The sequence below is a fragment of the Salminus brasiliensis genome, chromosome 3, assembly GCF_030463535.1.
Source record: "Salminus brasiliensis chromosome 3, fSalBra1.hap2, whole genome shotgun sequence".
NCBI lineage: Eukaryota > Metazoa > Chordata > Actinopteri > Characiformes > Bryconidae > Salminus > Salminus brasiliensis.
In genome coordinates, this window is record NC_132880.1 from 36774472 (window position 1) to 36787107 (window position 12636).

A 12636-nucleotide genomic window follows, 5' to 3' on the forward strand; every position below is an offset into this window, starting at 1 on the left:
ACAGAAGCTTGAGTAGGTAGAATAACACATGAAAAGAAGAATGGAGAGATAGATGGACAGACAGCGGGTCAGATGGATAGAAAGATGGATGATGGAGGTGAAAATCTGCAACATTGCTGAGAATTATAAATCATTACATTCAGAAGGATTCATGTGTAGATTCCCAGCATATTGAACTTTGACACACACACACACACACACACACAGAGGGAGAGAAACACAGAAGCTGTTTTTGACAACCAGTAAGATCATTCTGGACGACCAGGGAAATACACTGGCCCTTCTCTGGTGGTGTTTACAAGCTGAAGGCATTATTCCTACTCTCTGCCTCCAGCTATATTTCCACGGAGAAGCTAATCACTGTAGTGCTTGAATAGAGGTGAAGTGTTAAAAGTATCTGAGTGAGATGATGTGTACCACAACTGCCCTCACCAACATTACTGGCTTGTTTGGTGTATAAACACACCTGCTCTTATAAAGCATGCTCAGTGTGTGGGTGTGGGTCTGGGTGTGGGTGTGGTGGGAGTAAGGTACAGTGCAGCTGTTGGTAATCTAACTACAGGTGCTGCCAAAATAATACTTCTGTCACACGTCCCTGGTTAGTGTGTGTCGCTCTGGGTTGTAACTGATAAAAGAGGCTTATCCTGCGCTGTTAAACGACATAATTGTGCACACTTAACACTCCAACTGCTCCAAAAACACTGAGCTGCTGTCCTGAAACAGAAACAGATTAGCAGGCAAATGAGCCTCTAACCGTCCTTTGTGCTGGACCAACCTCCTTTGGATTCCCATTAACCCAGTGTAAGTACTTCCCTCTCGTGCTTCCTCCCTCTGTGGGGGTGCCAACGGCTCACGTTCACGTCGGCTTGTGTGTTTACTTTGCCCTGCACCTGTCAACGGACCCACGCTCCTCAGCCTACCTGGAAACTTCCCAAAAGTGTGCCTGGCAGAACACAGTCAAACATGAGCCACCAGTAACTCAGGAGCTTCATTCCCTTTAGTGGTGGGCAGCTGCAGCTCGTCGTCACTCTCCCTCTCCCTTCTGTATTACTTTCATCTTAGCTGGACCGGTCTGGACTTGTCCACCCAGGCTTGTTATGGAGTAATTGATCCTAAAGAACACAGCCCGGAGAGCCGAACTGTCCTCACTGTGTTCAAGTAAAAGATCTGGTTAGAGATGTGCCGTTCAAAGCAAGCTGCAGAAACGCTCTGTTTAGAAGGTTATGCTGAAGGTATAAAGTGCACAATATGGCCAAACGTTTGCAGACGTCATCATCTCCAGAGTTGCTTTTGAAATCAAGGAGAATCAATAATAGGGAATTTGTTTCCCCTTGGCTGCAGTAACAGCTTCTACTCTTCTGCAAAGGCCTTACTCTAGATTTAGGATCATCGCTATGGGTGTTTGATGGCATTTGGCCATGAAAGCCTTGGTGAGTTCCGGTACTGCTAATGAATGGTTAGTTATAAATGAGAATATACTAAATTTCATCTCATTACTGTATTGGCTGGAGCTCCAGCACTCTAGAGAAGTCAGTTTCACTGCTCCACAGCCCAATGTGTGTGGGTGCACTGTAAAAAGTAGCTGGATTACGTATTTTATTAGCATCTGGATACTTTTGTGTATGTTCAAGCCTTGACTACAAAGCCCAGTACAGGGCAGCCAATCAGAATCAACTTCATTTACATGCAAAACCCTTTTTTTAAAATTATTTTTTATTTATTTTTTGTGCATTTTTATTTATTATTTTTGGAATGGGAGGGATTGGGCAGTTGTGATGATGAATGGACTAATAGACGTTTCACATTGGCGTCCATTGAAAGTCTTTTGTGAAGTTGCCGTTTTGGAGGTACAGTGTTTTTGCATTACAGCAAGAACCAAAACAAGAGAAATGCACCACATTAAATATCACTAATAAAACTACTATAAAACAAACGTCTAAGTTATGTAGAGGAATTGAAGAGTGGGCCCATCTTCAGACCTTTGCAGTTTAATGGTATTGCAGTTTATTGGTAACGCTAATTGGTGGTGTACATTTTTTTTATTAGCTGTTAACAATATTAGCATTTTGAACTGAACTCTTTTAAGGAGGTAAAGCACAAGAACGTGCTCTGACTGTATGACTGTAAGTAATGCAGAGTCAGAAACACTGTTAATGTGTAGGGGAACAGTGTTGCAGCTACACACTGTCTCTCTCATGTATCAGCCTGTGGGTCAAGAGCCTGAAAGACTTTATTTATGTCCCGTCCACCATGACAGACATGACGCGCATGACCTGCCCACCAGAACTGTCCAAAGCAGAACTTCCTCCTTAACCAGTACTGATTGCACTTTTAGGAATTCAGCCTCCAAGGAGGTGGTGTTAGTTCAGAAAACCGCCTCATTTTTGGGTCCTTTTTTATGCTCCCATGATGGTATTCCAGTAATAGACACACACATTCCATATCTCATCTCCAGTGTCCTCCTGCCCTAGTTTACTGGAGCAGAGTACTTGCCCCTCAAACCCTCAGTATAAGCTGCTCTCTGATGTGGAGGACATGATGTTCCAACTTCTGCTTGATTCAATACACTTGATTTTAAAGTGATTTTAATGAATGTTTAACAAACACCATGAAAGCTGAATAGACCTTCATAAACCACTTAATGTTTGGCCTGCTTGTGCATTCTGCTGGTTTCTTAGCACTCTGCTGCCCCCTTGTGGATTCATCCATTCATTAAAGACACCTATTCCACCAGATGTTTTTTTTTTTTTTTTTTCTTTTCTTTTTTTTTTTTTGGTCTGTGCTGCAGACAAAGGAATGGAATGCCATTTATAATAGGTCACATTTCTCCTACTTCTTTATCCTCTTATTCAATGTGATATGGAATAAAGGATTGCAAGGGTTTGATAACTGTTTATAATGAGGAATCATGCTATAATTAAATTTAGCAGTTTGCTCAAACAGATGAGAAACACATAGGGAGGGATAGTGCTTGCAGAACTGAAAATGAATAAAAACCACCGTATTTACACACTCTTGTCTGAAGTTGTACAGCATGCCATCTATAGATTTATACAGAATATGTCTGTGAACATACCCCTGTATAAAAAATATACTGTAAGATCAAATTAAGGTAGACTAAGGGCTATAGACATCGAAAGTACAACACTGCATTTTGCTGTTTTAATCTTTTCTTCTTCTTTTTTTAAATAATTTATTTTTTTAAATACCCACTCATTGTATGATGTGATCTCTTTTCTTTTAAACTTTTTAAAAATGTACTAAAAGAAACATCCTCTAGCTGAATTTAAGCACATTTGTTTTTCGCAGGCCTCTTAGACGCCTGGAGGAAAGTCTTATTCACGTATTTACACCGAGACATTCTGAGTTTTCTGCTCAGACAAAGGAATGGAATGCCATTTATAATAGGTCACATTTCTCCTACTTCTTTATCCTTTTATTCAATGTGATATGGAATAAAGGATTGCAAGGGTTTGATAACTGTTTATAATGAGGAATCATGCTGTAATTAAATTTAGCAGTTTGCTCAAACAGATGAGAAACACATAGGGAGGGATAGTGCTTGCAGAACTGACACTGTGAAAAGCCATCGCCTCTAGTGGTGCATCTGGTTAACCATGGAAGACTGTGTAGTTACTTCTAAATTTACCCTGATTTAATATTTATGTTTTCATCCACTTCTTTCTGGTCAGCCTCGCAGTGGGTCCAGAGCCTACCCAGAATCATTGGGCCCAATGCAGGAATACCTTCTGCAGGCGACAGGGTGCCAGTCCATCACAGGGTACCCCACACCCCACATCCGTTCACTCACACCTAGAGGCAAGTAATCACAGCCAATTCACAGACCATGGGTGTTTTTGGAAGGTGGGACGAAACCCTGAGAAAATCCAGCTGGGCACAAAGAAAAAGCTCTTCACAGACAGAGACTGGAGCGAGGATCCAGGCCCCTGGAGCTGTGCAATACCTGCAGTGTCGGCACGCCACCCTGATTAAGTATTATAATGTAAAAGAGAACATCTTGTAAATGTACAGGATCTTTACTGTTGTTTAAACACAATATTTGCTGCAATCTAAATAGATCCCCCCAGTCAGTCAGTGTGTAATGCTGCATATGGAGTTCTGATTGACTCCTTTAGCTTCAATTAGCCACACAGATTCGAACAAATAGATATTCAATGTGCATTAGTTCCACTCAAAATGCTGTAGGACATTAGTGTCCATTCCATGGACCACATCATGCTGACACTGCGTTTCCTGTCCCAGTCCAGATTTGTATTACAGTTGACCTTTTGTGACCTGAGTAGTAATTTAGTCACTCTTAAATATAACGGTGCTACAAATGGTTCTTTGAGTGATAGATTCAGAACCATAAGAACCATTAAAATCTGTTCTTCACAAATCCTGTTACAAACATGGTTCTTCATGGAATAAGAGGTGGGGCTGCTTTGGCATATGTAAGGGCCAGTAATATGTGTACTATCACTTTAAGAGACCCTCAGTAGCAACGGAGAGCGTTATGCTGAACTAGAGGCAGGATTACTGGACCCAGATCATTTTACTCTGGCATTTCTTTTATTTCTTTGCTTCTTAAGTTCATGGATGAACTCTCAGAAAAGCTATAAGAGCAAGTTTAGCATGGTCGTTGCCAACGTGTGTGCACATCTCCATCTGTTCCACATGCTCATGTTTTTACCTGCTAAAGCTCTCTGCTGTCTGAAGCCTAAAGAGGAGACGACTCCACGCTTTACACATGGAAGAGTGTAATGTGGGAATTCAGACATAATCTCTGGGTGCTTCCCAATTGTGTACTACAAGTCAATACTAACATACCAGTGACTGTTGAAAACACAGACACTGTGGTACCACTGTCTTCTGTTCTCTAGAACCGTCCGCCATATTGTTACACTTACAACCCAGGTTTGTGTAGTAGGGCCCAGAGCCAGAGCCAGAGCCAGACTCCCCTACTCATTTGGTGGTCCAGCATGATGCAGACCCTGCCAACTGTTTTCTATGGTCATTGGGTCCGGCAGACGGTTTCTTCCAGTCAAGGCTGTCAATCACTTCAGTCCTAAGTGTGACCCCGCCTTCTAAGGATATATCAGAATGAGGTTTTAAGAATGGACTAATGGACTTCTGGAGGAAAACAAAAATGTATCCGTTTTAGCAAAGGGAAACCTACCTGTTGGAATTAAGACAGTAAAGGAGAAAAATGTGCTGAATCTTTTTTTATTATTCTTAAAATATATGGGGAGGGGCGGAGCTACACATCATACTGCAGCCAGTCAGTAGAAGTGCTAGACCTGTGGTTCTTTGAGAGAAATTGTGCTGTCCATGCTTTTCTACAGTCATTGCGGTGTTGTGATCCTAACAGTGTGGGTTTGGCAGCTCAGTACACAAAATATAAATGTATTGATCCTTTTTGTACAAACAGGAAGTGGCCACATTCAATGTTCTCTGTCTGCTGTACGTTGCAACATTGTCTGCCATTTTTCCAAACATGAGTAGCAGTAGCTCCTCCTGCTCCGTTTCACATTGTATTGTGTGCTAATGGTGTTCATTAAAAACACTCAAAAACTAGTATGCGTTGTGGATATTTGAGTATACTCCACTTTTATCTGTATGACATACTTCCCACTCAAAAACTTGCAATTGCGCGGCCAGAAAAAGTGAAGTGAAGATCACGAACAAAACTGAACGTAATAAATGACAAGTTTATTGTTGCACAAAATGTACAAAATAACAAGCAAATGGACAGTCCCCCCCTCCCCCATCCAAGCTGCCCTTTCTCTTTACCCACCAATATGAAGTTGGAGATCTTGAACCTATGACTACAGCAAGTCCAATAGTCCGAGCCAAATGCATGGTTTCTTACAGACAACACACACCCAATTCAGATTCACTGAACAATTGAAAATGAATAAAAACACCGTATTTACACACTCTTGTCTGAAGTTGTACAGCATGCCATCTATAGATTTATACAGAATATGTCTGTGAACATACCCCTGTATAAAAAATATACTGTAAGATCAAATTAAGGTAGACTAAGGGCTATAGACATCGAAAGTACAACACTGCATTTTGCTGTTTTAATCTTTTCTTCTTTTTTTAAATAATTTATTTTTTTAAATACCCACTCATTGTATGATGTGATCTCTTTTCTTTTAAGCTTTTTAAAAATGTACTAAAAGAAACATCCTCTAGCTGAATTTAAGCACATTTGTTTTTCGCAGGCCTCTTAGACGCCTGGAGGAAAGTCTTATTCACGTATTTACACCGAGACATTCTGAGTTTTCTGCTCTACGCCTTTTGTATATATGTGTGTGTTTGTATTTTTGTGTGTGTGTGTGTGTGTGTGTGTGTATTCAGTAAGTGTAAATAAACAGTATGATCTCCAGTGTTTCGGGAGACTCGACCTGCCTGTCAGTTGATTGTGTGTTGTAAAAAGGCAATGCCGTGGTCACGTTTGGCAATCATGTGTAATCAGTCCTTCGCTGTGTGTTGTTACTGCGGGCTGCTAAGAAGTTGGCGTTAAGTGGCTCATTGGGTCATGGGCCTAAGAACCACACCCCTTAGTCCACTGTACTCGCCCTGTACAGGACTCGGTTTGACTCCTAGCAGGCCACAAATGAAAAGCAGTGGTACGGAAGCAGCTATGGCGCTGAGCAAAATGTGAGTGGCTTTTGAAGGACGGTTTCATGGCTTACTCAGAGTTCCAAGAATGCCCTTTTCTCACATAATTCACTAGAGCTGGAAATCCAAAAACCCTAACACACGATCTCTTATGTACAGGCTTCCTTTTTGTCATTCATCCTGTATTGGCACAAACAGCTTATTTGAGACAGATCACCTGCCTTTGCAGTTGGTACCTCAGTTGAGTATTGCTGTACAGCACTAGTGAATAAGTCTAACAAAATGCTTAACTTCTTTACAAAACTATCCTGTGCTTTTTTTTTTTTAAGTTTATTTATATACAGCAACGTAAATCAATCTCACTTTATAATCACTGGTGGGTTTCTGTCGGGAAATGCAGAAATAGCATGGCATGATTGATGTTTTTGAGTCACAAACGGATCCCAGGAAGAAATAGAGTGTTAAATTGCACCAGGAGAACTGCAATGGAAGAAGCATGTCAACGATGAAGAGTCGAATGTGTTTAAAAATCCAATGGAGTCTCAATACGTGGAAACGGAGCTGAACTGTACACATCATTTAAGCCATTTCAAAGTCTTATATAATGAAGAAGGGAGTTGGCATCGTTTTCTGTGTGCAAAAATAATCTCCAGAAGTATACGAACCCATTCCTGTTGATTTTATGGCGGTTTTAATATATGTCTGCTTTCTTTTAAGCTCGAAGTGTTCTCGTCTGGTAGGCCATGGTTGTGTTCCAGGTTGTACTTTTATATATATCTATATTCTTTTTTTTCTAAATCATGTTTTTACAAAATCAGAGACATGATGAACAATTGACAATATATATTTATATATCTATATACTTTCTCATATTCCTTTCTCTCTTTTTAGGTTATTGAAATTGAGATAATTTTGCATTTCATTCTTGTAAACAAACAGGTTTCTGAGGTTGGTTCACCCAAGACTGCCAGCCATCATCTTTCCTTCTCTGTCAGTCGCATCCACTTTTCCCTCTCTTCTGTCCTCGCTTGCTTTCCTTCCTCCCTCCGAGCATCGCCGCTTCTCATTGAAGCAGAGCGCGGATTTGTTTAGAGGTGCTGTCGTCATTTAGATGTCTTGTTGTATACCTGCCAGTGAGAAGCAGCACAGCACACTGTTAGGTTACGGTCTCTAGAGTTTCTCAGAGTGGTGCAATAAAGAACAATCATCCAGTGAGGATGAGAGAGGTCAATGGAGAGGGAATTGTCAGACTAGTTTGCACTTATCTTCTGTGTGCAACGGTCCCTTCATGGCCACAATTTACCCATCTTCTAACGGCTACCTCAGCTTGACAGTGCATCATGTCGCAAAGCTAAACTTCTCAAACTGGTTTCTATAGCTGCTCTGTACACTGTGTACATAATTCTGGATGAATAGACCAATAGAAATGCTCTGTATGACTTGGTATAAGCTCTAATTTAACATCGACTTTCATTCAAAGACAATTGTGCCTTCTCCTGTAAAGTCACCATTTTGGAGATACATGTTTTAGTTCATACACACTCCTTACACTTCTACTCACCTCAGTGCATTCAGCAGTCCCTCCACACTATTTGAAGGTTGCTCTTTCAACACCTTGATGCAGCCCTTCATCTGCACAACACACACACACACACACAGCTTTAGAGAAAGGTCAACCCTTTCTGATCCTCACCCCTGCTGTGGCAGTGAACACACCCACAGACACCTTAATAAGCAATTCTGTTGCATAGTTCAGACACACAGTGCAGTGTAGTGTAGCGTGATGCTCCACATTGCTAAAGGGGATTTAGGTGAATGGTACGGTGGTATTTTGGGGATGACTGGACATTGGAAACAGAAGCATAAGCTCTGTGAATGACTCGAAATTAAGGCTGTGTTCACATTACATGGCTGAAGTGGCACAATTGCTTTGTTTTTGGTATATGACATAAACCGTATTGTATGGAATAAAATATAGAGGATTCAAATCCTCTATAAATTAGATCATTTTAAAGCTTTCATTTGAGATTAATTCACTATTGACAATTTACTAGTATAATTAACTTTCACATTTGGTGTCTATCATAAATATGTACAAAATATAATCTTTGCAGGACATGAGGTTAACAATTTTGAAAATGTATGCATGTGGGCCTTTCAGTGAGGTGTGTTCACACTGATGACAAATCACTTATAAACACAAATTAGCAATTGTCAGACAGAAATTAATCAAAATGTCTTTGACAGGATTGAGAACTTTAAGTGTCTTACATCAATCTTGGAGGTTTTAGCGAAGGCACCCACGGGGTGAACGTGGTCATAGAGGATGATGACGCCCACCATCACACGCATGCAGAACAGCATAGTGTCTGTGTTGGTGAAACGGCACCGGTACTCCCTGCACAAATGAAACAGCACCAGATCAGCTCAGACTTCGACACCATTTATAAAGCAGATACTCTTTGGAATGACGACACAACACAAAACAAGACCTGGGCCGACAACTTTGGGCAAGCAAGAAAAACTCACGGAGTCTCCAACATGACCCGGCACACACAGGCCATAGTGCTCAGGCAATCTGTGGTGTCCTCGATGGGCAAAGTCTTATTCTACAATAACAACAACAACGAAACAGGGTTAATGCAATACCAGTGACAGCCCCTAGAGGGCAGCCAAATGTAGGATTTATTTTAAATATATGTTTTTATACATACACATATACACACACACACACACACACACATATATATACACACAAAAGGATTTTTTTACTTGCCTCTGACACAAACTTAGTCGTGGCATTACTTAAGGTTTTCAGCATAGGTGTGGCTTCCGCATAAAAGAGTGACATCCGATTGGCCATCTCATTATTGACTTCATTCTCTGCCTCCAACTGCAGTAGGTACAGATATCGGTTAGTTTGCAGGTTCTAAAGCACTACACACGGTCGATTTACATAAGCATGTCCAGCTCGGCAGAAACATCCACTCCAGCTTTTTTTACCACCTAATTTTTGCAACTTTACTGTGTGCAACCCTGCTGAATCAGGTTAGATGTATACTCTGTTTACCCTGTCGAAAAATAAGAAGACAAGGTTGAAATAACCCAAATAATAACTTAATTTAAGCTACAAGACTTCCATCTGCTTTAGCACACAGCTAATAAAAACCGATTTGTTTCTATTGATTTAAAGGCTCTTCACACTCACACATCTTTATTAAAACAGGGTTCTTTATGGAACCAAAAGTGGTTCCTCTATGGCATCGCTGGTTACATTGCCGCCCTACTGAATACAAGACCAGCCATTAATATGCTGACAAATGTAGGACACGCCCCCTTCATTCTTTCCAGTTAAAGGAGTCTGGAACTGGGGCTGGTTGACCCAAAGTAAGTTACCTGCTGATTGTTCAGCCGATTCCTGCTTATGGTCCTCCTGTAGTAACTGAAGTCATTCTGGATGGCGGGATTTGTCATCTAGGAGAGACAGTACAACTCATTCAATACAACGCAAGTCATGTTTAAAACATCTACTAAGAAGACAGAGCAAGAGAAAAATCCTTTTCCTAATAGCAGGTTATGCTTTAACCTCACCTTGAGCTCATCAAAACTGAGGGTAAAGTGCAGGATCTCTGCAAACTGCTTAGCCAGAGCCTGCTCTCTCTCCAGATGCTGCATGGGGGCATATGGAGGGCTCGTCAGTGCCTCCAACAGGCTGCGCAAGGCATTCTCTGCAAAAATGGACATTGCACAGAACTGTCTCACTCAAAGGTTGAGGTAAACTTGCTGGTAGCTTCTTTTAAAACCAGGTTCAAAGTCCTTTGAGTGCCATCATCTGCAGGAGGTTTTTAATAGTACAGTAAATTGTGAAATTCCAGATATTTATGCATGTTTATTTTACATGCTAAATCGTTTGGTTAATGCCGCCTTAATGTTCTGACAAAATGCAATCTCTGTAATGCAACTGTAAGGTAACAAATGACGCAAAGGCTGTTAATGGTTTCTTTTGCTGTGCCGTCTGTAATGAAGGGTCTCGAGCCCAGCCGTTGAAGCTGAGCTGTCTATTAATGTCATTAGTATGCTTTAGCATGTCTCCAGAGGAGCTATCCCTTCAGCTCATGAAATATGCAGCAGCGCTTCCATAAATAACAAGCTGATATGTTTTATCTAGAGGCCTGCTGCTGAGAAACTCGACTCTCCAGAGCCTTTAGCCAGGGACCGGATATGCGGCGATAAAGGGAAGGATACCAGGATGTGTTGAGAAGGGCGTGGGTGTGTGTATTTTTTTTTTTTTTCTTCTGCAGTCATCATTTAACTGACTTGGTGTGTGTTAAGTTTCTCCTGAGTCAGGTGCTCGCCCGTGGCCCGTCGGGAAAGGCTGTAGTGCGGCATTACTGGCTGTAACTGCATACTGCCTCCAAGTCAGCACAGCCACGGGAGAAGTGTCAGGCTAGCAGTTATCACCCCCCTGGATCTGCTGCATACTCAGCGCGCGTGGAGGGCGCAAGCTCTGCCTAGTCTACGCTTTGCCCGCTGCAGTAACCATGGCGACGCCGCTGCGAGGTCAGTCGCAGAGGAGGGGGAAGCAGCTGCCTGCTCTCTTTCATCTGCACCGCTGCAGCCATGTTGCCTCAAGCCCTAGGCACGCACACCTCACTTATTCTTTCACCCAATCCAAAGAAGGTAACTGTAAATGTTTCAAAAAAGAAAAAAAAGCTGACCACCCACTCACCTAACCTGAGTGAAAATTCATAGAAGCGCTTCAGCTTGGCCACTAGGGGGCACACAGCGTTCCAGGCTTTCTCCTGTAGCTGGAGGTCATTGGGGTTCTGAATAGCCTGGAGAAAAGAAAGAAAAAAAACAACATGTACAATTTAGGACTAGCGGTTGATACCAGTGGTGCTGAAGCTAGGTGTAGGTAAACAGGCTGCAATACCCCATCAGCATTTGTTGGCTCTCCTTCTCTAATTGAGCTTCCACTGCCTGCTTCCTTTGATCTGAGGGATCTGAGAAAACTTCCGCAGCTGAGTAAACCCCCAAGTACCTGCTCGTGCTACACCCAAGCATTCCAAGCATATGCCACTGGGCCTATAAAACCAGCCCATTAGTGAGTATTTATTCATAAAGTAGAACTGAACTGTAGATTTTTCCAACCATGTTAGCAAGAGGCATTTATACCTCAGGGACGTGTCCTCACCTCTCTTATCTCTTGCCCCGCTCCGTTGTAGGACTGTAACTCTGCTAAGATCCCGTGAGCCTCCTCCAGCACGGCGCTGACCTGGTTCCACACAGCCGTCTCCGCCTCCGTGGGCTGGGCATCTGGAGGAGCAGAGTGCAGGGTGGAACAGGGTCGGAGTGTCAGAATTTATGGAAGACCAAAGGAACAATGAATTAAAGTCAAAGACATTAAAGACAACCAACGTCCTTTCCGGTTAAGGTTCCTCTGGCCATCTGGATTATTTATCACCTCTGTCAGGCACAGGCTCGCATTCGTTCCTTTCTCACTGGTAGCCAATAGGCCAATAGCTTTAACTGGCTTTGTAGTTACATTAGCATTGATTCATGTCGATGGCAGTAAACCAAATAACACACCCAGTTTCTGGCGCCGATCAGAAACGGAGGGCTACTTTTAAAGGCCGATCTGAGCAAAGAGGGAGTTAGAGGCTCCTTGCTGTGAGCTAATTTTGATGTTAATATTGGATTATCATCTTGGGCTTTGGCACCCAATGAGAAAGAGAGTGAGAGCTTTGTCCAAAGGCATTGAGAGATGGGTTTTAGAAATCCGCACAGATTAGTTTGGTAATGACCACGGTGTTATTCTGAGTCTGGAATACATGAGGAGGATTTAGGTTTTGTTGGAGAGTATTGGAGGATTTGTTGTAGTTGAAATAGCTCTTGGGGGTGAATCTGAGGAGATGAGTGGATGAGCAGATACACTTGGGGAGTCTGGGTTGGGCGTGACTAATAAGACCTTGTTTGGGCACATTGTAGAACTACTGTTCATTG

The 12636-nt window shown here is 42.2% G+C and overlaps 1 protein-coding gene across 5 annotated transcripts in view; it reads right to left on the bottom strand.

Annotated features, from left to right (window-relative positions):
• Positions 1-5691: 5691 nt before the first annotated feature.
• The window catches only part of fam49al (family with sequence similarity 49 member A, like), a 41429-nt gene continuing 34484 nt past the window's right edge, over positions 5692-12636 (bottom strand). For all 5 annotated transcript variants that reach the window (XM_072676039.1, XM_072676042.1, XM_072676041.1 and 2 more), the window contains 9 exons: positions 11828-11949; positions 11363-11468; positions 10225-10361; positions 10030-10107; positions 9410-9526; positions 9163-9242; positions 8905-9031; positions 8195-8265; positions 5692-7760 (listed from right to left, as the gene is read on the bottom strand). In XM_072676039.1, the coding sequence (XP_072532140.1) occupies positions 7697-7760; positions 8195-8265; positions 8905-9031; positions 9163-9242; positions 9410-9526; positions 10030-10107; positions 10225-10361; positions 11363-11468; positions 11828-11949 (902 nt within the window). In that variant the 3' untranslated portion in view covers positions 5692-7696. The remainder of the gene's footprint in view (positions 7761-8194; positions 8266-8904; positions 9032-9162; positions 9243-9409; positions 9527-10029; positions 10108-10224; positions 10362-11362; positions 11469-11827; positions 11950-12636) is intronic.